Source organism: Bombina bombina, chromosome 5, assembly GCF_027579735.1.
Source record: "Bombina bombina isolate aBomBom1 chromosome 5, aBomBom1.pri, whole genome shotgun sequence".
Taxonomy (NCBI): Eukaryota; Metazoa; Chordata; class Amphibia; order Anura; family Bombinatoridae; genus Bombina; species Bombina bombina.
The window spans coordinates 752754636-752781734 of NC_069503.1; the positions used below are offsets into that span (position 1 = coordinate 752754636).

Genomic DNA, 27099 nt, shown 5'->3' on the forward strand with positions numbered 1-27099 from the left:
AACTATGGTAACCCCTCTGTTGATTTTTAAAGCGATATTTGCTCTTTTAGTATTGAGAGCTAAGATTTCAATACTAATAGTCGTAACTATAGTATGTATAAGTTAGTGCGCTCTAAGACGCTTTTCTCCCTACATAAAATAAAATGATTTTTTCTCTTTATTTTCCTTTGTTCCTTAAAAACGCTCAATATCTATGATAGTGTTTGTCCTCAGTGTCTATTCCCTAAGTTTTCTAAATGGATTGTATGTGCTCTAATGAGCAGTCTCATTATGCTTCTGACACATGAGTGAAGTCGTTTCTATGGAAAATGAATGAAATAAATCAGTAAATAAAGGAGGATTGTTCCGTGACTAATGGTGCCCTAGTCGTTGGTACCAATTATAAAATTATTGATATTATCAACAGACTATTACCCCATTTGGTAAAGGTGTTGTGTCCTCTAAATATTTTCCTGACTATTTTTGGCTTGACTTTGGGCTACACTTTTGTATCTCCCTTTACTTGGAGTCTAAAGATTTAGATGTATAGTTTTCACCAGGGAAAAAATAAGTAAACCGGTATAATAAGGGAAGGGGACTCTTGTCCCTACTCTTATGTATATATATTTCTTATGGAGATTAAAACCTGTAGCCATGAAAAAAACAACAATAATGATGCATTTCCCTGGTAGTTTATCCTAAAAAATAAAATAAAATAAGTGTGAAAGTAAGATGATTTTTAATTAGTTGATATTACTTTTCTGTATCAGTGAATTTTTGAATAGACAATTGTTTAAAAACTATTTGCGCACAAATATATAAGACATATTTCACTTTAGATAGGCAAATAGTTTTTAAACAATTGTCTATTCAAAAATTCACTGATACAGAAAAGTAATATCAACTAATTAAAAATCATCTTACTTTCACACTTTTTATTTTATTTTTTAGGATAAACTACCAGGGAAATGCATCATTATTGTTGTTGTTTTTTTTTTCATGGCTACAGGTTTTAATCTCCATAAGAAATATATATACATAAGAGTAGGGACAAGAGTCCCCTTCCCTTTTTATACCTGTTTACTTATTTTTTCCCTAGTGAAAACTATACATCTAAATCTTTAGACTCCAAGTAAAGGGAGATACAAACGTGTAGCCCAAAGTCAAGCCAAAAATAGTCAGGAAAATATTTAGAGGACACAACACCTTTACCAAATGGGGTAATAGTCTGTTGATAATATCAATAATTTTATAATTGGTACCAACGACTAGGGCACCATTAGTCACGGAACAATCCTCCTTTATTTACTGATTTATTTCATTCATTTTCCATAGAAACGACTTCACTCATGTGTCAGAAGCATAATGAGACTGCTCATTAGAGCACATACAATCCATTTAGAAAACTTAGTGTTTGTCCTCAGTGTCTATTCCCTATCATGGATATTGAGCGTTTTTAAGGAACAAAGGAAAATAAAGAGAAAAAATCATTTTATGTAGGGAGAAAAGCGTCTTAGAGCGCACTAACTTATACATACTATAGTTACGACTATTAGTATTGACCTCTTAGCTCTCAATACTAAAAGAGCAAATATCGCTTTAAAAATCAACAGAGGGGTTACCATAGTTACCTCAGACGCTCAGAACATAAGATAGTTACCAGTTCATCGTTAATTTCGCTCATGATTCTTGTAAATATTTGAAATTATCAAAGTACACCTAAATTGTATTAAGTACATAAAGTTGTAACGGAAATCGAAGTTACGTTTAGTCAGTACCAAAAGTCCTGATAAATCCAATGTTTAGCGTTTACCGTTACCATGGTTACGTTTCTAACATGGCTTAGGATTGGCACTAGCGGACCGCTACGCACTGACGTACACATATGACGTAGTGAAACTACTCCCCTTTATCGGGTACAAATAAGACACCGGACCAACTGCACAACCACATTACCTCTGACGAAGAAGTACCATACGGACACACTTCGAAACGCGTAAGGTCTTTCAAATAGCAGCAGTGCAGTTTTATCATATCCAGCGGTCCAGCTCATTTTTAGCTTGCCACACTCCAAGCCTCCCGCACTCTAACAGGCAACATACTAGCTTGAGATAAGACAAAGCCTGACAGTGTGCAACAGGGAAAATAGTGACTCCTTGATTCCACAATACTGGTTCATTTTACATTTGTAATATTTGGTCATTGCAAGTGCATTGCAATTCTCTATCACCAAATATAAGTGACTGTGTGTATATTAACGGATACAACCCACCGGCAATAAGGTCATCTAGTATCCAGCTCTGCACCCTTAGATTGACCTGGTTCAATCTACATCTTATACTATTTTATATATGTGAATGCTTACCTCATCATGGATTGAGGTTTTTTAATGTAAGTGTTTAGCGTTTGAACCACTGTAATAAATTAACACTTTTTATACAGTATCACGCTATGTCTTGTTTGTTCTTTTTTCCTCTATAAACTACTGAACCGGAGGAATACCATACTCCTGAGAGATCACAAGCAAGTTCCTCAACATAAGGAAACTATCCATTGGAAGTTTCCATTCAACAAGCGGCACGCACAAGAACAGAGTATCCATACTATCCTGTTGAAAACTGTCACAGACGACACATCACCAACGTTCCAGAATTACCTGAGTTAACCTTTAAGATCATTCATTACCTCATATGATTGAGGGTAAATCCGGTAAGAAGACATCTCTTATAGTGTATGCTGTAGATTCTATTCCACATTAACATTGGAGACAGAAAAGACTTTGTATGCATTTTAACCAACAAAAAGTAAATTTATACTAAGACTTTATCACTACTGGTACGCCTTATAATAGAATCACAATTTGTACATGGTATTTGTTGCGCTGAACTATTTATATGATTTATTCTCTTTTTTGCTAACATTCCTATAAGTGACAAGGGTACACTTTAATCATTTCAAGCTGCACTACCATTTGAACGAACAGGTAGTTATAATATACTACTCTCTGCCCACTTAGTATATTAGGTATAATTTAGCACTGGTAACATCTCTTGCCTAACTCTAGGTTTTAATTAATGTTTATTAACTTTAATATGTTAGTTTTTTAGCTTAAAAATTATAACAGAAAGTAATCCTTTAAACATTGGGTATTTCTAAACTCAGGACAAAATTTAGAAACTATTTTGCATGGGTGTTTTTTGGTGGTTGTAGATATGTAACTGATTTTGGGGGTCAAAGTTAGAAAAAGTGTGTTTTTTTTTTTTTTTTTTCCATTTTTCCTCATATTTTATAAAAAATTTTTTATAGGTAATTATAAGATATGATGAAAATAATGGTATCTTTAGAAAGTCCATTTAATGGCGAGAAAAACGGTATATAATATGTGTGGGTACAGTAAACGAGTAAGAGGAAAATTACATCTAAACACAAACACCTCAAAAATGTAAAAATAGCCTAGGTCCCAAACGGACAGAAAATGGAAAAGTGCTGTGGTCATTAAGGGGTTAAAGGGACATTTCAGTCAAAATTTAAATGCACATAGATTAATTACATCTTTGAATAGAAACATATTTGCAATATACATGTATTGGCAAAAATGATTCTAGTAAAAGTTATCCCTGTTTTAGTGTTAGTATTTTTCTCTGCACGTGCATGTGAAGCATAGCTAGATATTGTAACTGTACCCACATTTTAAATTCTGCAGCTGCTCAGATCATCACTGGGGCTTGTATCATGTCAGCAATTAACAAATTGAGTCATTACCAGATGGTACAAGAACCTTAGGCTCTCTGAGCAAGTGCTGTGTTTAAAATGCTGGTGCACGGTGCATACTTAAATACTCTTTTGAAACAGCTATAGCTTTTATTAGAAGCATTTTTGCTAATGCATGTATATGACAAAATTGCTTCTGTTCAATACCGCAATGCACCCATATGCTTTTCAATTTTGGCTGGAATATCCCTTTAAGGCCAAGCTGTGTAAACACAGCCAGTAGAATAAATTACACTCCCAGTGAGTTGTAGAAGAGATAAGGTAATAAAAAAAAATGTTAATTTTCCGTTCTTCTTTCTAAGTATTGGTGATTGGTTTATGGACAGATATAAGATAAAGAAGCATGTATATGTACACAATATGATAAAGTAATGAGATCAGATTATACCTACAAGCTCAACCCATTTTATTTGGTTGTGGCTTCACAACCAGCTAATTCATATACACAAATAAACCTTAAAGAGCAAATCTCATACATTTTATACTCTGCAGCTGGTTAAAAAAAACGTAATTTGAAACACATTAAGGGAAAAACAGTTTTATATTATACTGTCACTTTAATGAATCCTTGATTAGTGGTGGAGTATTTATTACATCTCACGCCCTTTTTAGTTTTATTGGTTTCAAAGCCATCTTTTAGTACCCTCTCGAATGCTTAGCCTCCACTGGCCATCACAATTTTTTTTTATGTTTTGTTCAGCCAATCAGAAACCGTTCCACTGTAACCAGAGCACTTTACACTGTAGATTTATAGTCCAGGGTTAAAGGCACCTTATGAGTGTACTCTGGTCTATGCTGTCTTTCTCCTAGAAAATTTCCAGTGGCTAAGTGTATGTAGGCACCCAAGCTTAGAGGGGTGCTAAAAAGAAAAAAGGGGGCAAGATGTAATGATTATAATACACATACTGAATATATTGCTAAAACTATTCTACATGATGTGTATAGAGTTTAAATTGTTTTTATGTTCGTTAACTTTTTTTTCTTATTATTCTGTACTTTCAAAGGTAAAGAACTTTGCTGTTATTTATCTAGTGGATATCACAGAAGTCCCAGATTTCAACAAGATGTATGAGTTGTATGATCCATGTACAGTCATGTTCTTTTTCAGGTGAGTGTTACTACATATGTTTAGACCCAGTGGGGAGCAGCAGGCACCTTCAATCTGCTTCTGTCAAGATTAGGGTTCAAGGATGTTGCTTTAAAAACAAGGAAAACTGTCGGATTCCATAAATTCAGCCTTTTGCTTCATACAACGTGCCCTCAAAACCGGAGTCTTAGTGCCAACCAATTAGTTCTTGCCTCAGAATCTGTGTAAGATTTAAATTAAGCTTTTAATTTGACATATAGATATAGATATCAGCATAGAGCAAAGATTCCTAGTGTTTTTCTTTTGGCATCTCCTTGTTGTAGTTTTATGAGTATTAAAATAATGTAATACAGTGCTATATTAAAGGGACATGAAAGTCAAAATTAAAGGGACAGTAAACTAAAAATTAAGGAGCAGCACTACTGGGAGCTAGCAGCTCATTGGTGACTGACCATACATGCCTCTTGTCACTGGCTTACCAAATGTGTTCACATAGCTCCCATTAGTGCTTCTTTAGCAAATGATATCAAGAGTATGAAGCAAATTAAAACAAAGTAAATTGAAAAGTTGTAAAATGATACGTTCTATCTGACGTTTGAAAGACACATTTTGGGTTTCATGATCCAGATAGAATATGTAGTTTTAAAACACTTTAAATTCACTTCTGTTATGAAATTTACTATATTCTCTTGGTATCCTTTATTGAAAAGCTGGTTGCACATCAGCAGCAGTGCACTAATGGGAGCTGGCTGGAGATTGGTGGCTACACACATTTGTCTCATGCCATTGGCTCACCTGATGATATGTTCAGCTAGCTTTCAGTTGTGCATTGCTGCTCTGGAGCTGACTTGCACTATGTGTGTTAATACTTTTGCAAGGGTTAAACACTGTTATATGCAATGCAATATTACAATACTCGCACAGATGTACTTTGTCTCTTTAAGGTATAGAAAAAATACCAAATATAAAAAAATGGTAATAGCGTGCGCCTGAAAGTAAAAAATAGAATGAAATAAATAAAATATAATATTAACAAAATCAGATATCAAAAAGTGACACAAGATGAACTCATATTAATTGATTAATCTTCATACAGTGTAGGTTAGTGCAATTATTTGAGATGTGCCTCTAGGTGAAATAACCAAGGTAAAAAGTGTAAATTGCTTTGCAATATGTTTAAAAGACTCCTATGCATAAAAATCCAAATTTGTAAGAAATGTGTATGTGTAAATGCACCTTTGTGCAGGGTATCCAAAAAAAACCAATTGTTAAAACAGCAATGATTGAACAACAAAAATCAAATCAAAACAAACATATATAAAACATATGTAATATAAGCTCTAAAATATAAAAAATATATAAAAAAAAGGAGAGGCTTATCGTGATAAGAGTCCCAGAAGTGGTGATAGAAGTTGAAAACTGAAGTTGAAAGTGTATCTGGAATCAAATGCTGAAAATCTTTGTCAAATCAGTGAAAATCTTCGAAAGCAAAAAATGTGTTCAAAGTGCAAACGGCAGCTAGTCTTGGCGGTGTCTGATCAGGACCCAATATCTAGAAATGGTAAAAAAGAAGACAGCGCCTCATTGTGCAAGTAGGTTTCGTATGCAAAATTCACAGTGACGGTGAAAACAAATGGAAATATACTTACAAGAGTATTGGCACCCTTATTAAAAGTGGTGCGAATAGGCAGGCTGACGTTTTTGCAGCAGTCAGTACGCTGTGCCGGATGGCATCCGAGATCCTAGGTGAACGGCTGTGGGCTCTCCTCAGTAAATCAAATCCAAATCTTGAGTAGCTGTGCTGTCAGAAGAAACAGCGTACAGCTGCTCTTTGTGTGCAATCAATGCTGCAAGGTGGAAATAAGCAAACAATCCTCGGCAGAGCCAAATTCGATGGAAAACTCTGCTGGTAGTGAAATAAGCTTGGCAAGCTACAATAAAAAAGCCAAAAGATACAAGGCTTTATATAAAAAAGTAAAAACACTTTATTTGTGATGAGCTTTAACGCGTTTCTCGGCCACAAGCTCCTGGCCGTTTCATCAGAAAAGATACCTTTTCTGATGAAACGGCCAGGAGCTTGTGGCCGAGAAACGCGTTAAAGCTCATCACAAATAAAGTGTTTTTACTTTTTTATATAAAGCCTTGTATCTTTTGGCTTTTTTATTGTAGCTTGCCAAGCTTATTTCACTACCAGCAGAGTTTTCCATCGAATTTGGCTCTGCCGAGGATTGTTTGCTTATTTCCACCTTGCAGCATTGATTGCACACAAAGAGCAGCTGTACGCTGTTTCTTCTGACAGCACAGCTACTCAAGATTTGGATTCGATTTACTGAGGAGAGCCCACAGCCGTTCACCTAGGATCTCGGATGCCATCCGGCACAGCGTACTGACTGCTGCAAAAACGTCAGCCTGCCTATTCGCACCACTTTTAATAAGGGTGCCAATACTCTTCTGAGTATATTTCCATTTGTTTTCACCATCACTGTGAATTTTGCATACGAAACCTACTTGCACAATGAGGCGCTGTTTTCTTTTTTACCATCTTTAAGGTATATGCTATGAGCTTAGAAGTACGCACTTTCAACATTAAAGGGACACTGAACCCAAATTTTTTTCTTTCATTATTCATATAGAGCATGCATTTTAAACAACTTTCTAATTTACTCTTATCAATTTTTCTTCATTCTCTTGCTTTATTTAAAAAAGAAGTCAGCTAAGCTATTTTTTGGTTCAAAACCATGGAAAGCACTTGTTTATTGGTGGGTGAATTTATCCAACAATCAGCAAGAACAACACAGTGTGTTCACCAAAAATGGGCCGGCATCTAAACTTACATTCTTGTATTTCAAATAAAGATACCAAGAGAATAAAAAGAATTTGATAATAGGAGTAAATTAGAAAGTGGTTTAAAATTGCATGCTCTATCTGAATCACAATAGAAAAAAAATTGGGTTCAGTGTCCCTTTAAGCAAATTTGTGTTCAGTGAAAGTAAGGGCAGTTTTACAACTTTAACGTGAAGCTCCAACACCATTGAGAATTTCTGATAGTTACACTTCTTATAGCAAAAAAGAAATATAAGTGAGCGCAGGGTGTAACCACCAAACTCCTGTTAAACCTAAGAGTCCCTCACATAGGTCAAGCAATAATTATACACATAAAAAGACAGCAGGAGCTCTGTAGCTAAAGGTGGATTAACAAACTCAAGTATATAAATGCAAAAAGACAAATGAGTGCAAAATAAATGGCTATGCCACAATTTATTAATACTGGTGCAATATATGGAAAAAACAAACTGTGTTATGAATCTAATAATATATACGAAAAACGGACGTCTCCGTTTATAAAAAAGGGGGTAAAAGTTGCCACCACATAAAAGCTTAAACAGTCATAAAACCTTAAATAGGTGCAAATAGGCAAATCCTGATAGGTACTAATTTTACCTCGTAAACTCCAGGTAACAGTCTCAACTGCGGGCAGTATTTAACTCGAGTGCCTCCATCAAAGCTTACAGACGTGGCCGGGTTGGTCACTTTCGGTCCTCCGGATCAAAGAGAATGTAGGTGCCGAATTCCACACAACAGAGTAACCGCTCTTAAGTGCCTAAAAGCACGCAGGGTACTTGTTATTAGAGAAGTGTGTGGATGGCACAGGTATCAGTCTTAATTCAAAGCGGCCCCGCTGCAAACTTGGTCAGCGGTCTTTAGAGTATAAGTGGATCCAGGTGCACTGGTTAGTGGTATTAGATCTTCAGAAAGCCCTGTATAGGGAGAAACGTGTTGATGTGAAGTTGCAACATATGACAGAATTTATTTGTGTATTCTGAGCTACACTACTTTTACTACTTTACTGGAGCTGTGGTGAAGATCTTGTTGGAAGGATTTGTGGAATATCAAGAAAGGAAAAGGACGGTTTAATGAAACAGAAGAACAATTTACTGCTTTAAATTAAAGTCCAGATATGGAAAAACATATAAACTCTTTTTGTAATCCCAGTGGTAATCAAAGTTGCAATGTTATGCCTCCCTCTCTCTTGGAAATGATAAAGATCAAAAATATGTAAGCGTTACAGTTCATGTATTTTCCTTTTGCATGATACGCTAATCATTTACTGTGTTACTGTATTCAGCATATCCCCAGTTTACGACATATGTCCCAATATGGCCAATTTATCCAGTGGCACTCAAGGAAAGTCCCACAGATATGGCAAAGTCAGGTAAGTAATCAATTGAGTAGCCCGTAATCAATTATATTGCCCATGTACACTATGCGTACCTCCGCTCCCTCCGTGCCCCAGTACCTCAGACCTGAACTCCTTGGTTCTTCTATGCGCTGTTCCGGACCCTCGTCCGTCCACACCATGCGGATTCAGCGTCTTCCGTATCACCCACGTGTGATGTCACTTCCGGGTCTTCCTGTCTGTTTGCGGTACTCAATAGATGTACAGTGGAAGGGGCCTGAGGGAGAGCGGACCAATCGGCAAGTTCCTCCTGATTACCTTGCAAATCCCACTGTATGTTGACAAATGGGAACAAAACGTTATATCCAACGATGTCTTCCAAGTGCTTTACAAATGCTTTTGTGTTGTAACTTTGGGGAGCCGTAGAATCTTTATCCAGAGAGAGGGTTTAGGCAAATCCGGACTGCAGTGCAGCTTAAGTAATGCAACAGCAACTGACCTGGGCAAAAAATTCAGCTCAAAGAATAAATCGAAATGTCAGTTGCTGTTATTTAAATAAAAAGTATTTTTATTGAAAAATATTTAAAACATGGAGGGTGCGTACCCTATAGACAAGAGAAATAGACTAACATGTTTCGGCCTGCGCCGTATTCATAGTCCTAAAACACCAAACACACACTCAGATTTAAAAACCCACCTCTGGGATTTAATTGGTGGAAATCCTAAGCATCAATTAGGGTATTAAAGAAACAGCGTATACAGATTTATGTCTATTGACAAAGTAGTAGGATTTTGCTTATATTCACATTCACAATTTATAGTGTGCACATTAAATATCTAAGACCAAATGTATACAAAAAGGTTCAAAAAGATATATATATTCAAAGCAATCCTTCATTGCTATGTTGTATCATAGAAACCTTCTATAGAAGTGTAGAGGCGGATTTAAGAACACTTAATCACACAAAGAAACCTGTTAAGAGTAACCTAAACATACATGAACAACAAGCCATGAGATCACTGAGTGACAATATGAATATTGTCATAAAGCAGGCGGATAAGGGGGGCTCCGTGGTCGTCTTGAATAGGTCAAGCTATATTGCTGAGGCCTTGAGGCAATTGGAAGATACCAGCAGTTACACAAAGCTTAGGGGTGACCCAACTAATGTGTTTCAGAGACAACTTATGCACCTTTTGGATGGGGCTTTGGAAGAAGGTTTTATTGACAATGATACGTGTCAATATTTATATGTTAAACATCCTGTCATTGCGATATTCCACCACCTGCCTAAGGTGCATAAGACTATAGAAAATGTACAGGGTAGGCCTATAGTTAGCTGAATAGGATCCATGCTAGAACATCTTTCGGAGTGGCTTGATGACTTACTGCAGCCACTTGTTATTGCCCTCCCTAGCTATATTAGGGGTACAAAACATGTTTTAAACATGATTGACCAAATAGAGTGGACACGGGATTCTGTGTGGCTCACCGTGGATGTTACTGCACTGTACTCTTCTATTCCCCATCATCTAGGTTTGAAGGCCATTGACTACTTTCTAATTCATGAAACACACAGTGAGCCCTACAGAGCATTTGTGTTGGAGGTCACAGAGTTCCTACTGACACATAACTATTTTCAATTTGAGGGTGATTACTATCTGCAGAGATGTGGGACCGCTATGGGCGCTAAGTTCGCCCCCACTTATGCCAACCTATACATGGGTTGGTGGGAGTGGTCCCACATCTATGCAGATAGTAACACCTTACGGCCTGCGATTAAGACATACCATTGTTTCATAGACGATTTGTTGTTTGTTTGGGACAGCGAGAGATATTCAGTAGATGAATTTGTGAAATACCTGGGGCAGAATGATTTCAATCTGCGCTTCACTCATGAAACAAACAAACAAAAAATTCATTATTTGGATGTTGAGCTCAGAGGCTGGCAGTCAGGTGAGATTACATCAGAAGTGTACAGAAAGCCTATTTCAGGCAATAGTATCTTACATGCGAAAAGCTGTCATCCTAGGCAGGTGCCTTATTCTGTGGCAAAGGGACAATTCATTTGCGTTAAAAGAAACTGTACGTGAACGGAAGATTATGAACACCATGCTGAAGCACTGCAGGATAGACTCAAGGATAGGGGTTACAGTAATAAGGTCCTTAAGAAAGCTAGGACAGAAGTGGATAGAATAAAAAGAGATTCCCTCCTGGCAGATAACAAGAGATCCAACAGTAATTCTAAACGCAAATTGACATTTGTTACTGATTATTCAGAACAATATCATACAAGTTGTAACATAATCCGGGGGCACTTCAGATTGCTTGCAGCCGATGATGGTCTAGTGGATGCAGTCAGTGAAGGTTGCAGGTTTTCATATAGGAGGAATAAGTCGGTGGGGAGTATCTTATCCCCTTCACAGCTTAGGAAACCTGCTCCGTCCACTCAGTCCTCTTGGCTTAGACATAGGGGTACCTATAGGTGTGGGAACCCCCAATGTAAAGCGTGTGAACATGTTCAGATTGGCTCCTCTTTTCAATCATGCATTACAGGGGAAACTTTTGACGTGACTACTTGTGTGAATTGTAGATCTACCTATTGCATCTACCTCTTATGGTGTACAGTTTGTAATCTACAATTCATAGGGTTAACAACAAGGGAGGTGCGCTCACGGATACGTGAACATCTATCCACTATTAGAGTAGGTAAAAGCAGCACCCCTTTAGTTAACCATTTTGTCAATACACATGATAAAGACTGTACAAGCCTTAGATGGATGATCATTGAAAAAGTCCAGGCTCGGCAGAGGGGGGGGACAGGTTTCAGGTTTTGTCCAGGCAGGAAATGTACTGGATTTTCAGAATCCAGACCAAGGTTGCATTGGGTCTGAACTCTGAATATGATTTTATCAACCACTGGAACTGAGCCTGTTCACCTACCCCCCCCCCCTCAGTGATGTACATAATGGTTCTTATAAATTGATAGGATAAATGCTCAAGTTAGCAATAATTTTGGTACCACCTTTTGCCAGTATCTGATTACGCTAATCCATCTGCAGGATGGGCAGTAAGCCATGTTTTGAATAAAACTTTAGGTGCTTGGTTTGATAAACTATTGCACCTATATCCTTTTTGATAAGACACTATATACACAGTAATCCTAGATATTATGCCCCTTGTTTCAAATCCCTTTTAAATTCCCTCCACCAATGTTGTATATACAAAATGAACTAGCCTAGAGTATACCTGTATATTCCTATATAATTCAGGATACATGGTAGCTTAGGACATCCATGTATGTTGCCCTTCCAGTCAAAAACACTGTACTAATAGTAATTAAGTGTTACCATTGTTATCACTACCAATAAGGGAGCCTTTATGTGAATATGGATTTTTTTCCTACTCTCCCTATACCTCCTATATCTCCATCTAACAATTAGCTTATCAAAGGAATTAATTTGGTATTTTAAATGTCCCTCAATAATCTTTAGTATTAGGAAGTTTATCAACACGAAATATCAAACTTTGATCTTGAACACAATGTAGAACAAATTGAATTGACCCATTAATGTTATAATAACAATGATACAACATAGCAATGAAGGATTGCTTTGAATATATATATCTTTCACTTGTTAAGTGTATTCAGTCCACGGGTCATCCATTACTTATGGGATTATATCTCCTTCCCAGCAGGAAGTTGCAAGAGGATCACCCAAGCAGAGCTGCTATATAGCTCCTCCCCTCACATGTCATATCCAGTCATTCTCTTGCAACTCAACTAGATAGGTCGTTGTGAGAGGTCTGTGGTGTTTTTATACTTAGTTTATTTCTTCAATCAAAAGTTTGTTATTTTAAATGGCACCGGAGTGTGCTGTTTGTTCTCAGGCAGTATTTAGAAGAAGAATCTGCCTGCGTTTTCTATGATCTTAGCAGAAGTAACTAAGATCCACTGGCTGTTCTCGCACATTCTGAGGAGTGGGGTAACTTTCAGAAAGGGAATAGCATGCGGGGAATCCTGCAAACGAAGTATGTGCAGTAAATTATTTTTCTAAGGAATGGAATTGACTAAGAAAATACTGCTGATACCGATGTAATGTAAGTACAGCCTTAAATGCAGCGGCGACTGGTATCAGGCTGATGAATGTATGTACAATAAGTAATTTTCTAAGGAATGGAATTGACTAAGAAAATACTGTTAATACCGAAGTATTGTATAAGCCTTAACTGCAGTAGAAGCGACTGGTAGCAGGCTTATTAATAACACTATCAAACTTTTAAAGTGTATGTTTAAAACGTTTACTGGCATGTTATTCGTTTTTTGTGAGGTACTTTGGTGATAAATCTTTTGGGGCATGAAATTTTCCACATGGCTGTTGTTTATTTCTATATAGAAACGATTAACTGAGGTTTCCCACTGTTGTAATAGGAGTGGGAGGAGCCTATTTTAGAGCTCTTTTGCGCAGTAAAAATTCAGTTTCAGTCTTCCTGCTCCTTCCTCCTTGATCCAGGACGTCTCTAGAGAGCTCAGGGGTCTTCAAAAGTCATTTTGAGGGAGGTAATCAGTCACAGCAGACCTATGACAGTGTGTTTGACTGTGATAAAAAAGTTAATTGTTAATTTGATTATCCGTTTTTGGGTATTAAGGGGTTAATCATCCATTTGCTAGTGGGTGCAATACTCTTCTAACTTAATACATTTACTGTGAAGATTTGGTTGCTATAACTGATTTGATTCTTTGTTATTTCAACTGTGACGTTTTTTTTTTTGTGCTTCTTAAAGGCTCAGTAGCGTTTTTTATATTGCTTGTAAATTTACTTGAAAGGTTTTTCCAAGCTTGCTAGTCTCAATGCGAGTCTGTTTAAACATGTCTGACACAGATGAATCTGCTTGTTAACTATGTTTGAAGGCCAATGTGGAGCCCCACAGAAATGTGTACTAATTGTATTGATGTCACTTTGAATAAAAGTCAATCTATATCTGTAAAGAAATTATCACCAGACAACGAGGGGGAAGTTATGCCGACTAACTCTCCTCACGTGTCAGTACCTTCGCCTCCCGCTCAGGGGGCGCGTGATATTGTGGCGCCAAGTGCATCAGAGAGGCCCATACAAATCACTTTGCAAGACATGGCTGCTGTTATGACAGAGGTATTATCTAAATTGCCTGAATTAAGAGGCAAGCGCGATAGCTCTGTGTTAAGGACAGAGCGCGCTGATGATGTGAGAGCCATGTCTGATACTGCGTCACAATTTGCAGAACATGAGGACGGAGAGCTTCATTCTGTGGGTGACGGATCTGATCCAGGGAGACCGGATTCAGAGATTTCTAATTTTAAATTTAAGCTTGAGAACCTCTGCGTATTGCTAGGGGAGGTATTAGCGGCTCTGAATGATTGTAACATGGTTGCAATTCCAGAGAAAGTATGTAGGTTGGATAGATACTTTGCGGTACCGGTGTGTGGTGTTTTCCTATACCTAAAAGGCTTACAGAAATTATTAGCAAGGAGTGGGATAGACCCGGTGTGCCTTTTTTTCCCCACCTCCGATGTTTAGAAAAATGTTCCCGATAGACGCCACCACACAAGACTTATGGCAGACGGTCCCTAAGGTGGAGGGAGCAGTTTCTACTTTAGCTAAGCGTACCACTATCCCGGTGGAGGATAGTTGTGCTTTTTCAGATCCAATTAATAAAAAATTAGAAGGTTACCTTAAGAAAATGTTAGTTCAGCAAGGTTTTATCTTACAGCCCCTTGCATGTATTGCGCCTGTCACTGCTGCTGCGGCATTCTGGTTTGAGTCTCTGGAAGAGGCCATTCGCACAGCTCCATTGGATGAGATTATGGCCAAGCTTAAAGCACTTAAGCTAGCTAATGCATTTGTTTATGATGCCGTTGTACATTTAACCAAACTAACGGCTAAGAACTCCGGATTCGCCATCCAGGCGCGCAGAGCGCTATGGCTTAAATCCTGGTCAGCTGACGTGACTTCTAAATCTAAATTGCTTAATATTCCTTTCAAAGGGCAGACCTTATTCGGGCCCGGCTTGAAAGAAATTATTGCTGACATTACTGGGGGTAAGGGTCATACTCTTCCTCAGGACAGGGCCAAGTCAAAGGCCAAACAGTCTAATTTTCGTGCCTTTCGTAATTTCAAGGCAGGAGCAGCATCAACTTCCTCCGTTCCAAAACAGGAAGGACCTGTTGCTCGTTACAGACAGGGCTGGAAAACTAACCAGTCCTGGAACAAGGGCAAGCAGGCCAGAAAGCCGCCTTCTGCCCCTAAGACAGCATGAAGAGAGGGCCCCCTATACGGATCTAGTGGGGGGCAGACTATCTCTCTTCGCCCAGACTTGGGCAAGAGATGTCCAGGATCCCTGGGCGTTGGAGATCATATCTCAGGGATATCTTCTGGACTTCAAAGCATCTCCTCCACAAGGGAGATTTCATCTTTCAAGGTTATCAGCAAACCAAATAAAGAAAGAGGCATTTCTACGTTGTGTGCAAGACCTCTTAGTATTGGGGGTGATCCACCCAGTTCCGCGGACGGAACAAGGGCAAGGGTTTTACTCGAATCTGTTTGTGGTTCCCAAGAAAGAGGGAACCTTCAGACCAATCTTGGACCTAAAAATCTTAAACAAATTCCTAAGAGTTCCATCATTCAAAATGGAAACTATTCGAACCATCCTACCCATGATCCAAGAGGGTCAATACATGACCACGGTAGACTTAAAGGATGCCTACCTTCATATACCGATTCACAAAGATCATTATCGGTACCTAAGATTTGCCTTTCTAGACAGGCATTACCAGTTTGTAGCTCTTCCCTTCGGGTTGGCTACGGCCCCGAGAATCTTTACAAAGGTTCTGGGCTCACTTCTGGCGGTTCTAAGACCGCGAGGCATAGCGGTGGCTCCGTATCTAGACGACATCCTGATACAGGCATCAAGCTTTCAAAGGGCCAAGTCTCATACAGAGATAGTTCTGGTATTTCTGAGGTCGCATGGGTGGAAGGTGAACGTGGAAAAGAGTTCTCTATCACCACTCACAAGAGTCTCCTTCCTAGGGACTCTTATAGATTCTGTAGAGATGAAAATTTACCTGACGGAGTCCAGGTTATCAAAACTTCTAAATGCTTGCAGTGTCCTTCATTCCATTCCACGCCCGTCAGTGGCTCAGTGCATGGAAGTAATCGGCTTAATGGTAGCGGCAATGGACATAGTGCCATTTGCGTGCCTGCATCTCAGACCGCTGCAATTATGCATGCTAAGTCAGTGGAATGGGGATTACTCAGATTTGTCCCCCCTACTAAATCTGGATCAAGAGACCAGAGTTTCTCTTCTCTGGTGGACACGAGAAAGCCATCTGTCCAAGGGTATGACCTTTCGCAGGCCAGATTGGACGATTGTAACAACAGATGCCAGCCTTCTAGGTTGGGGCGCAGTCTGGAACTCCCTGAAGGCTCAGGGATTATGGACTCAGGAGGAGAAACTCCTCCCAATAAATATTCTGGAGTTGAGAGCAATACTCAATGCTCTTCTGGCTTGGCCTCAGTTAGCAACTCTGAGGTTCATCAGATTTCAGTCGGACAACATCACGACTGTGGCTTACATCAACCATCAAGGGGGAACCAGGAGTTCCCTAGCAATGTTGGAAGTCTCAAAGATAATTCACTGGGCAGAGTCTCACTCTTGCCATCTGTCAGCGATCTACATCCCAGGCGTGGAGAACTGGGAGGCGGATTTTCTAAGTCACCAGACTTTTCATCGTTGGGGCAAACCAGATCTGGATCTCATGGCGTCTCGCCAGAACGCCAAGCTTCCTTGTTACGGATCCAGGTCCAGGGACCCGGGAGCGGTGCTGATAGATGCTCTGACAGCCCCTTGGGTCTTCAACATGGCTTATGTGTTTCCACCATTCCCGATGCTTCCTCGACTGATTGCCAGGATCAAACAGGAAAGAGCATCGGTGATTCTGATAGCGCCTGCGTGGCCACGCAGGACCTGGTATGCAGACCTAGTGGACATGTCGTCCTGTCCACCATGGTCTCTGCCTCTGAGGCAGGACCTTCTAATTCAGGGTCCTTTCAATCATCCAAATCTAATTTCTCTGAGACTGACTGCATGGAGATTGAACGCTTGATTCTATCAAAGTGTGGCTTCTCGGAGTCGGTTATTGATACCTTAATACAGGCTCGGAAACCTGTTACCAGAAAAATTTACCATAAGATATGGCGTAAATATTTATTCTGGTGCGAATCCAAGAGTTACTCATGGAGTAAGGTTAGGATTCCTAGGATATTGTCTTTTCTACAATAGGGTTTAGAAAAGGGCTTATCTGCTAGTTCGTTAAAGGGACAGATTTCTGCTCTGTCTATTCTTCTACACAAACGTCTGGCAGAAGTTCCAGGCGTTCAGGCTTTGGCTAGGATTAGGCCTGTGTTTAAGACTGTTGCTCCGCCGTGGAGTTTAAACTTAGTTCTTAAAGTTCTTCAAGGTGTTCCGTTTGAACCCCTTCATTCCATTGATATTAAGCTGTTATCTTGGAAAGTTCTGTTTTTGATGGCTATTTCCTCGGCTCGAAGAGTCTCTGAGTTATCTGCCTTACATTGTGATTCTCCTTATCTGATTTTCTATTCAGACAAGGTAGTTCTGCGTACTAAACCTGGGTTCTTACCTAAGGTAGTTTCTAACAGGAATATCAATCAAGAGATTGTTGTTCCATCACTGTGTCCTAACCCTTCTTCAAAGAAGGAACGACTCTTGCATAATCTGGACGTAGTCCGTGCCCTGAAGTTCTATTTGCAGGCAACTAAAGATTTTCGTCAAACTTCTTCCCTGTTTGTCGTTTACTCTGGACAGAGGAGAGGTCAAAAAGCTTCGGCTACCGCTCTTTCCTTTTGGCTTCGTAGCATAATACGCTTAGCCTATGAGACTGCTGGACAGCAGCCTCCTGAAAAAGTTACAGCTCATTCCACTAGAGCTGTGGCTTCCACCTGGGCCTTTAAGAATGAGGCCTCTGTTGAACAGATTTGCAAGGCTGCAACTTTGTCTTCACTTCACACTTTTTCAAAATTTTACAAATTTGACACTTTTGCTTATTCGGAGGCTGTTTTTGGGAGAAAGGTTCTACAGGCAGTGGTTCCGTCCGTTTAAAGTTCCTGCCTTGTCCCTCCCATCATCCGTGTACTTTAGCTTTGGTATTGGTATCCCATAAGTAATGGATGACCCGTGGACTGAATACACTTAACAAGAGAAAACATAATTTCTTCTGTTATGTGCGATCAGTCCACGGGTCATCATTACTTCTGGGATATAACTCCTCCCCAACAGGAAATGCAAGAGGATTCACCCAGCAGAGCTGATATAGCTCCTCCCCTCTACGTCAGTCCCAGTCATTCTCTTGCACCCAACGACTAGATAGGATGTGTGAGAGGACTATGGTGATTATACTTAGTTTTTATGACTTCAATCAAAAGTTTGTTATTTTACAATAGCACCGGAGCGTGTTATTACTTCTCTGGCAGAGTTTGAAGAAGAATCTACCAGAGTTTTTTTACTATGATTTTAACCGGAGTAGTTAAGATCATATTGCTGTTCTCGGCCATCTGAGGGAGGTAAAGGCTTCAGATCAGGGGACAGCGGGCAGATGAATCTGCATTGAGGTATGTAGCAGTTTTTATTTTCTGAATGGAATTGATGAAAAAATCCTGCTATACCGTTATAATGACATGTATGTATACACTTCAGTATTCTGGGAATGGTTTTTTCACCGGAACTACTCTGTTAAAGGTCACTAATCCTTTTAATAAATATTGTCATGTTAAACGTTTTTGCTGGAATGTAGAATCGTTTACATTACTGAGGTACTGAGTAAATAAATGTTTGGGCATTATTTTCCACTTGGCAGTTGTCTGCTTTAAATTGTGACAGTTTCGTTTCTCCTCACTGCTGTGTGTGAGGGGAGGGGCCGTTTTTGGCGCTCTTTTGCTACGCATCAAAAAATTCCAGTCAGCTACTATTATATTTCCTGCATGATCCGGTTCACTGACAGATCTCAGGGGTCTTCAAACTTCTTTGAAGGGAGGTACATTCTCTCAGCAGAGCTGTGAGAATTTTTATTGACTGTGAATAAAAACGTTACTCTATAATTTTTTATGTCAAATTTAGTTATTTACTAATGGGAACAAACCTTTGCTAAAAGTTGTGTTATTTAAACTTGATGCTATAACTGTTTTCAGTTCATTATCTCAACTGTCATTTAATCGTTTAAGTACCTCTTTGAGGCACAGTACGTTTTTGTTAAAAAAGATTATAACCAGGTTGCAAGTTATTGCTAGTGTGTTAAACATGTCTGACTCAGAGAATGATATCTGTGTCATTTGTTCCAATGCCAAGGTGGAGCCCAATAGAAATTTATGTACTAACTGTATTGATGCTACTTTAAATAAAAGTCAATCTGTACAATGTGAACAAATTTCACCAAACTGCGAGGGGAGAGTTATGCCGACTAACTCGCCTCACGCGGCAGTACCTGCATCTCCCGCCCGGGAGGTGCGTGATATTATGGCGCCTAATACATCTGGGCGGCCATTACAGATAACATTACATGATATGGCTACTGTTATGACTGAAGTTTTGTCTAAATTACCAGAACTAAGAGGCAAGCGTGATCACTCTGGGGTGAGAACAGAGTGCGCTGACAATACTAGGGCCATGTCTGATACTGCGTCACAACTTGCAGAGCATGAGGACGGAGAGCTTCATTCTGTGGGTGACGGTTCTGATCCAAACAGATTGGATTCAGATATTTCAAATTTTAAATTTAAATTGGAGAACCTCCGTGCATTACTAGGGGAGGTCTTAGCAGCTCTCAATGATTGTAACACTATTGCAATACCAGAGAAAATGTGTAGGTTGGATAAATACTTTGCGGTACCGGCGAGTACTGACGTTTTTCCTATACCTAAGAGATTAACTGAAATTGTTACTAAGGAGTGGGATAGACCCGGTGTGCCGTTCTCACCCCCTCCAATATTTAAAAAGATGTTTCCAATAGACGCCACTACTCGGGACTTATGGCAAACGGTCCCTAAGGTGGAGGGAGCAGTTTCTACTTTAGCTAAGCGTACCACTATCCCGGTGGAGGATAGCTGTGCTTTTTCAGATCCAATGGATAAAAAATTAGAGGGTTACCTTAAGAAAATGTTTGTTCAACAAGGTTTTATATTGCAACCCCTTGCATGTATCGCGCCGATTACGGCTGCGGCAGCATTTTGGATTGAGTCTCTGGAAGAGAACCTTAGTTCATCTACGCTAGACGACATTATGGACAGGCTTAGAGTCCTTAAACTAGCCAATTCATTCATTTCGGAGGCCGTAGTACATTTAACCAAACTTACGGCTAAGAACTCTGGATTCGCCATACAGGCACGTAGAGCACTGTGGCTAAAATCCTGGTCAGCTGATGTTACTTCTAAGTCTAAATTACTTAATATACCTTTCAAGGGGCAGTCTTTATTTGGGCCCGGGTTGAAAGAAATTATCGCTGACATTACAGGAGGTAAGGGCCACGCCCTACCTCAAGACAAAGCCAAAACTAAGGCTAGACAGTCTAATTTTCGTCCCTTTCGGAATTTCAAACCTGGAGCAGCGTCAACCTCCACTGCACCAAAACAGGAAGGAGCTGTTGCTCGTTACAGGCAAGGCTGGAAACCTAACCAGTCCTGGAATAAGGGCAAACAGGCCAGGAAACCTGCTGCTGCCCCAAAGACAGCATGAACCGAGAGCCCCCGATCCGGGACCGGATCTAGTGGGGGGCAGACTTTCTCTCTTCGCTCAGGCCTGGGCAAGAGATGTTCAGGATCCCTGGGCGCTGGAGATCATATCTCAGGGATACCTTCTAGACTTCAAATTATCTCCCCCAAAAGGGAGATTTCATCTGTCAAGGTTGTCAACAAACCAGATAAAGAAAGAAGCGTTTCTACGCTGTGTACAAGATCTGTTATTAATGGGAGTGATCCATCCAGTTCCGTGGTCGGAACAAGGACAAGGGTTCTACTCAAACCTGTTTGTGGTTCCCAAAAAAGAGGGGACTTTCAGGCCAATCTTAGATTTAAAGATTCTAAACAAATTCCTAAGAGTTCCATCGTTCAAAATGGAAACTATTCGGACAATCTTACCTATGATCCAAAAGGGTCAGTACATGACCACAGTGGATTTAAAAGATGCTTACCTTCACATACCGATTCACAAAGATCATCAACGGTATCTACGGTTTGCCTTCCTAGACAGGCACTACCAGTTTGTAGCTCTTCCATTCGGATTGGCTACGGCCCCAAGAATCTTCACAAAGGTTCTGGGTGCCCTTCTGGCGGTACTAAGACCGCGAGGGATTTCGGTAGCTCCGTACCTAGACGACATTCTAATACAAGCTTCAAGCTTTCAAACTGCCAAGTCTCATACAGAGTTAGTTCTGGCATTTCTAAGGTCGCATGGATGGAAAGTGAACGAAAAGAAAAGTTCTCTTTTTCCTCTCACAAGAGTTCCATTCTTGGGGACTCTTATAGATTCTGTAGAAATGAAGATTTACCTGACAGAAGACAGGTTAACAAGGCTTCAGGATGCATGCCGTGTCCTTCATTCCATTCAACACCCGTCAGTAGCTCAATGCATGGAGGTGATCGGCTTAATGGTAGCGGCAATGGACATAGTACCTTTTGCACGCCTACACCTCAGACCGCTGCAATTGTGCATGCTAAGTCAGTGGAATGGGGATTACTCAGATTTGTCCCCTACCCTGAATCTGAATCAAGAGACCAGAAATTCTCTTCTATGGTGGCTTTATCGGCCACACCTGTCCAGGGGGATGCCATTCAGCAGGCCAGACTGGACAATAGTAACAACAGACGCCAGCCTGCTAGGTTGGGGCGCTGTCTGGAATTCTCTGAAGACTCAGGGATTATGGAATCAGGAGGAGTGTCTCCTTCCAATAAACATTCTGGAATTGAGGGCAGTTCTCAATGCCCTTCTAGCTTGGCCCCAATTAACAACTCAGGGGTTCATCAGGTTTCAGTCGGACAATATCACGACTGTAGCTTACATCAACCATCAGGGAGGGACAAGAAGCTCCCTAGCAATGATGGAAGTATCAAAGATAATTCGCTGGGCAGAGTCTCACTCTTGCCACCTGTCAGCAATCCACATCCCGGGAGTGGAGAACTGGGAGGCGGATTTCTTGAGTCGCCAGACTTTTCATCCGGGAGAGTGGGAACTTCATCCGGAGATTTTTGCCCAAATACTTCGACGTTGGGGCAAACCAGAGATAGATCTCATGGCGTCTCGCCAGAACGCCAAACTTCCTCACTACGGGTCCAGATCCAGGGATCCGGGAGCGGTTCTGATAGATGCTTTGACAGCACCTTGGAACTTCGGGATGGCTTATGTGTTTCCACCCTTCCCGCTGCTTCCTCGATTGATTGCGAAAATCAAACAAGAGAGAGCATCTGTGATTCTAATAGCGCCTGCATGGCCACGCAGGACTTGGTATGCAGATCTAGTGGACATGTCATCCTGTCCACCTTGGTCTCTACCTCTGAGACAGGACCTTCTGATACAGGGTCCATTCAAACATCAAAATCTAACTTCTCTGAAACTGACTGCTTGGAAATTGAACGCTTGATTTTATCAAAGCGTGGTTTTTCTGAGTCGGTTATTGATACCCTGATCCAGGCTAGGAAGCCTGTTACCAGAAAGATTTACCATAAAATATGGCGCAAATACCTATACTGGTGCGAATCCAAACGTTACTCCTGGAGTAAGGTTAGGATCCCTAGGATATTGTCTTTTCTACAAGAAGGTTTAGAAAAGGGTTTATCGGCTAGTTCATTAAAGGGACAGATTTCAGCTCTGTCCATCTTGTTACACAGGCGTCTGTCAGAAAATCCAGACGTCCAGGCTTTTTGTCAAGCTTTAGCTAGGATCAAGCCTGTGTTTAAAGCCGTTGCTCCGCCATGGAGTTTAAACTTAGTTCTTAACGTTTTACAAGGTGTTCCATTTGAACCCCTTCATTCCATTGATATAAAATTGTTATCTTGGAAAGTTCTGTTTTTAATGGCTATTTCCTCGGCTCGAAGAGTCTCTGAGTTATCAGCATTACATTGTGATTCTCCTTATCTGATTTTTCATTCAGATAAGGTAGTTCTGCGTACTAAACCTGGGTTCTTACCTAAGGTAGTTACTAACAGGAATATCAATCAAGAGATTGTTGTTCCATCCTTGTGTCCAAATCCTTCTTCAAAGAAGGAACGTCTTCTACACAATCTGGATGTAGTTCGTGCCCTCAAGTTCTACTTGCAGGCAACTAAAAATTTTCGCCAAACTTCTTCCCTGTTTGTCGTTTATTCTGGACAGAGGAGAGGTCAAAAAGCTTCTGCTACCTCTCTCTCTTTTTGGCTTCGTAGCATAATACGTTTAGCCTATGAGACTGCTGGACAGCAGCCTCCTGAAAGAATTACAGCTCACTCCACTAGAGCTGTGGCTTCCACTTGGGCCTTTAAGAATGAGGCCTCTGTTGAACAGATTTGCAAGGCTGCAACTTGGTCTTCGCTTCATACTTTTTCCAAATTTTACAAATTTGACACTTTTGCTTCTTCGGAGGCTATTTTTGGGAGAAAGGTTCTTCAGGCAGTGGTTCCTTCTGTATAATGAGCCTGCCTTTCCCTCCCGTCATCCGTGTACTTTTGCTTTGGTATTGGTATCCCAGAAGTAATGATGACCCGTGGACTGATCGCACATAACAGAAGAAAACATCATTTATGCTTACCTGATAAATTCCTTTCTTCTGTTGTGCGATCAGTCCACGGCCCGCCCTGTTTTTTAAGGCAGGTAAATATCTTTTAAATTATACTCCAGTCACCACTTCACCCTTGGTTACTCCTTTCTCGTTGATTCTTGGTCGAATGACTGGGACTGACGTAGAGGGGAGGAGCTATATCAGCTCTGCTGGGTGAATCCTCTTGCATTTCCTGTTGGGGAGGAGTTATATCCCAGAAGTAATGATGACCCGTGGACTGATCGCACAACAGAAGAAAGGAATTTATCAGGTAAGCATAAATTATGTTTTATGCTTACCTGATAAATTTATTTCTCTTGTAGTGTATTCAGTCCACGGCCCGCCCTGTCTTTTAAGGCAGATCTAAATTTTTAATTCAAACTACAGTCACCACTGCACCCTATGGTTTCTCCTTTCTTGTCTTGTTTCGGTCGAATGACTGGATCTGACATGTGAGGGGAGGAGCTATATAGCAGCTCTGCTTGTGTGATCCTCTTGCAACTTTCTGTTGGGAAGGAGATATAATCCCATAAGTAATGGATGACCCGTGGACTGAATACACTACAAGAGAAATAAATTTATCAGGTAAGCATAAATTATGTTTTTTTAACCTTTTTGTATACATTTGGTCTTAGATATTGTTTAATGTGCACACTATAAATTGTGAATGTGAATATATGCAAAATCCTACTACTTTGTCAATAGACATAAATCTGTATACGCTGTTTCTTTAATACCCTAATTGATGCTTAGGATTTCCACCAATTAAATCCCAGAGGTGTGTTTTTAAATCTGAGTGTGTGTTTGGTGTTTTAGGACTATGAATACGGCGCAGGCCGAAACATGTTAGTCTATTTCTCTTGTCTATAGGGTATGCACCCTCCATGTTTTAAATATTTTTCAATAAAAATACTTTTTATTTAAATAACAGCAACTGACATTTCGATTTATTCTTTGAGGATTTGTGGAATACCTGACAAACTAATACCACTAACCACCTGGATCCACTTATACTCTAAAGACCGCTGACCAAGTTTGCAGCGGGGCCGCTTTGAATTAAGACTGATACCTGTGCCATCCACACACTTCTCTAATAACAAGAACCCTGCGTGCTATTAGGCACTTAAGAGCGGTTACTCTGTTGTGTGGAATTCGGCACCTACATTCTCTTTGATCCGGAGGACCGAAAGTGACCAATAGGATTGCTTCTTTGGGACAGCGCCCATAAAAGTGACGTCACCCGGCCACGTCTGTAAGCTTTGACGGATGCACTCGAGTTACACTGCCCGCAGTTGAGACTGTTACCTGGAGTTTACGAGGTAAAATTAGTACCTATCCGGATTTGCCTAGTTGCACCTACTCAAGGTTTTATGACTGTTTGTTTTTTAAGCTTTTATGTGGTGGCAACTTTTACCCCCTTTTTTATAAACGGAGACGTCCGTTTTTAGTATATATTATTAGATTCATAACACAGTTTGTTTTTTCCATGTATTGCACCAGTATTAATAAATTGTGGTATAGCCATTTATTTTGCACTCATTTGTCTTTTTGCATTTATATACTAGAGCTTTAGCTACAGCGCTCCTACTCTCTTTTTATGTGTATAGTTGCACTTCTTATATTGGTCAGTCATATAGACCGGAATCTCAAAAGCATTAGGTATATATAACTAGTAATGCCAGATACTGTGAATAATTAGTAACGCCATACATACTCAAGAGGTATATAGGCAGTAATCACACACACACACGCGTTCATAGCAAGCATTGATGCCACATCTACAGTATAAAGGCAATCATTATTATACATTAGGTATGCATGCACTCATTTCATAAACAATACGTGAGTATAAAGCAAGTAGTTGGCTTACACACCAGACCATATATATGCATTCATTATAAAACAAAAAAAAAATTATATATAAGCCATAATCTCACATACATATGTGCAGTCAGCATATACCCACTCACTGTAAATTTATAGGCAGTACAACATACACTATGCAAAGGGGGGCAGTATATGGAAAGAGAAGGGGATAGTTACCTGACGTAGGGGCCAGTTATTCTATTCTTAGTGCATGCAGTAGGATGTTATACTGAAGATGCAGAGCGGAACAGATTGACACCAGAATGTCAGATGTAGGATAAATGTAAAAGAGAGGGGAAACCAAATGTGGATGGGCATGAGATGCACATTAAATACTGTCTGATATAAAAGCTTACATAAATGTTATCTTATGTTTTCATTACTGAATAGGCAAGTATGTCCTAATTTATTTATTTATTTTTTCCTTGCAACAGGAACAAGCACATTATGATTGATTTAGGAACCGGTAACAATAACAAGATAAACTGGACTATGGAAGACAAGCAAGAAATGATTGACATAGTAGAAACCGTTTACAGGGGAGCTAGAAAAGGCAGAGGTCTAGTGGTATCTCCAAAAGACTATTCCACAAAATACAGATACTGATATTACCATGATTTTACTAAGATCTGTTTTATATTTCCATCACTTCACTTTTTTTTTTTTTCACATCCAATTGTTAAAGGTACAAGCACATTTTATACGGATACCATCTGGAGCTCTGTATCATGTTATAAGCTTTTCAAGCTTTCTGATCTGTTATGATTTGATGGAAAAGAACTTAAGCCTTATACTCTTTATTTATGTTAGAACATTTTTTGTAAAAATATTGCTTTCATTTTTTTTTTATTTTTTTTTTTTTATCAATGACATTAAAGTTCTTACTGATTTAACATTTGGTTCCTAGTGTCCCGTATTCCACCCGGCTTTTTTTTTTTTATTGGCAGACTGCCAGTATTTAAGATGGGGGTGACCGGTGGGGGTGGGTAGAGAACTGTTGGAGAGGGTTCAGGGGTGGGAAGTGTCAGGTTGGACGCTAATCTCTACACTAAAGCTAAAATTAACCTTTTAAGATACCCAATTTACCCCTTCACTACAGGGAATAAGTGTGGCGCGCAGCTGTATTTTGCGACCTTCTAATTACCAAAAAGCAATGGCAAAGCCATATATGTCTGCTAATTCTGAACAAAGGGGATCCCAGAGAAGCTTTTATAACCATTTTTGCCATGATTACACAAGTGGTATATAAAAAATTTCAGTGAGAAACCCAAAGTTTGTGAAAAAGTTTTTTTTTTTTTTTTAATTTGATCGCATTTGGCGTTAAAATCGTGGCATAAAATATACCAAAATGGGCCTAGATCAATACTTTTGGTTGTCTACTAAAAAAA

General features: G+C 39.8%; 1 protein-coding gene across 1 annotated transcript in view; it reads left to right on the top strand.

The window, feature by feature from the left end:
• The window catches only part of TXNL4A (thioredoxin like 4A), a 37367-nt gene extending 10763 nt beyond the window's left edge, over nucleotides 1-26604 (top strand). Inside the window, exons 3-4 of the mRNA XM_053714831.1 lie at nucleotides 4755-4858; nucleotides 26146-26604. Of these exons, the coding sequence (XP_053570806.1) occupies nucleotides 4755-4858; nucleotides 26146-26317 (276 nt within the window). The 3' untranslated portion in view covers nucleotides 26318-26604. The remainder of the gene's footprint in view (nucleotides 1-4754; nucleotides 4859-26145) is intronic.
• The last annotated feature ends 495 nt before the right edge of the window (nucleotides 26605-27099 follow it).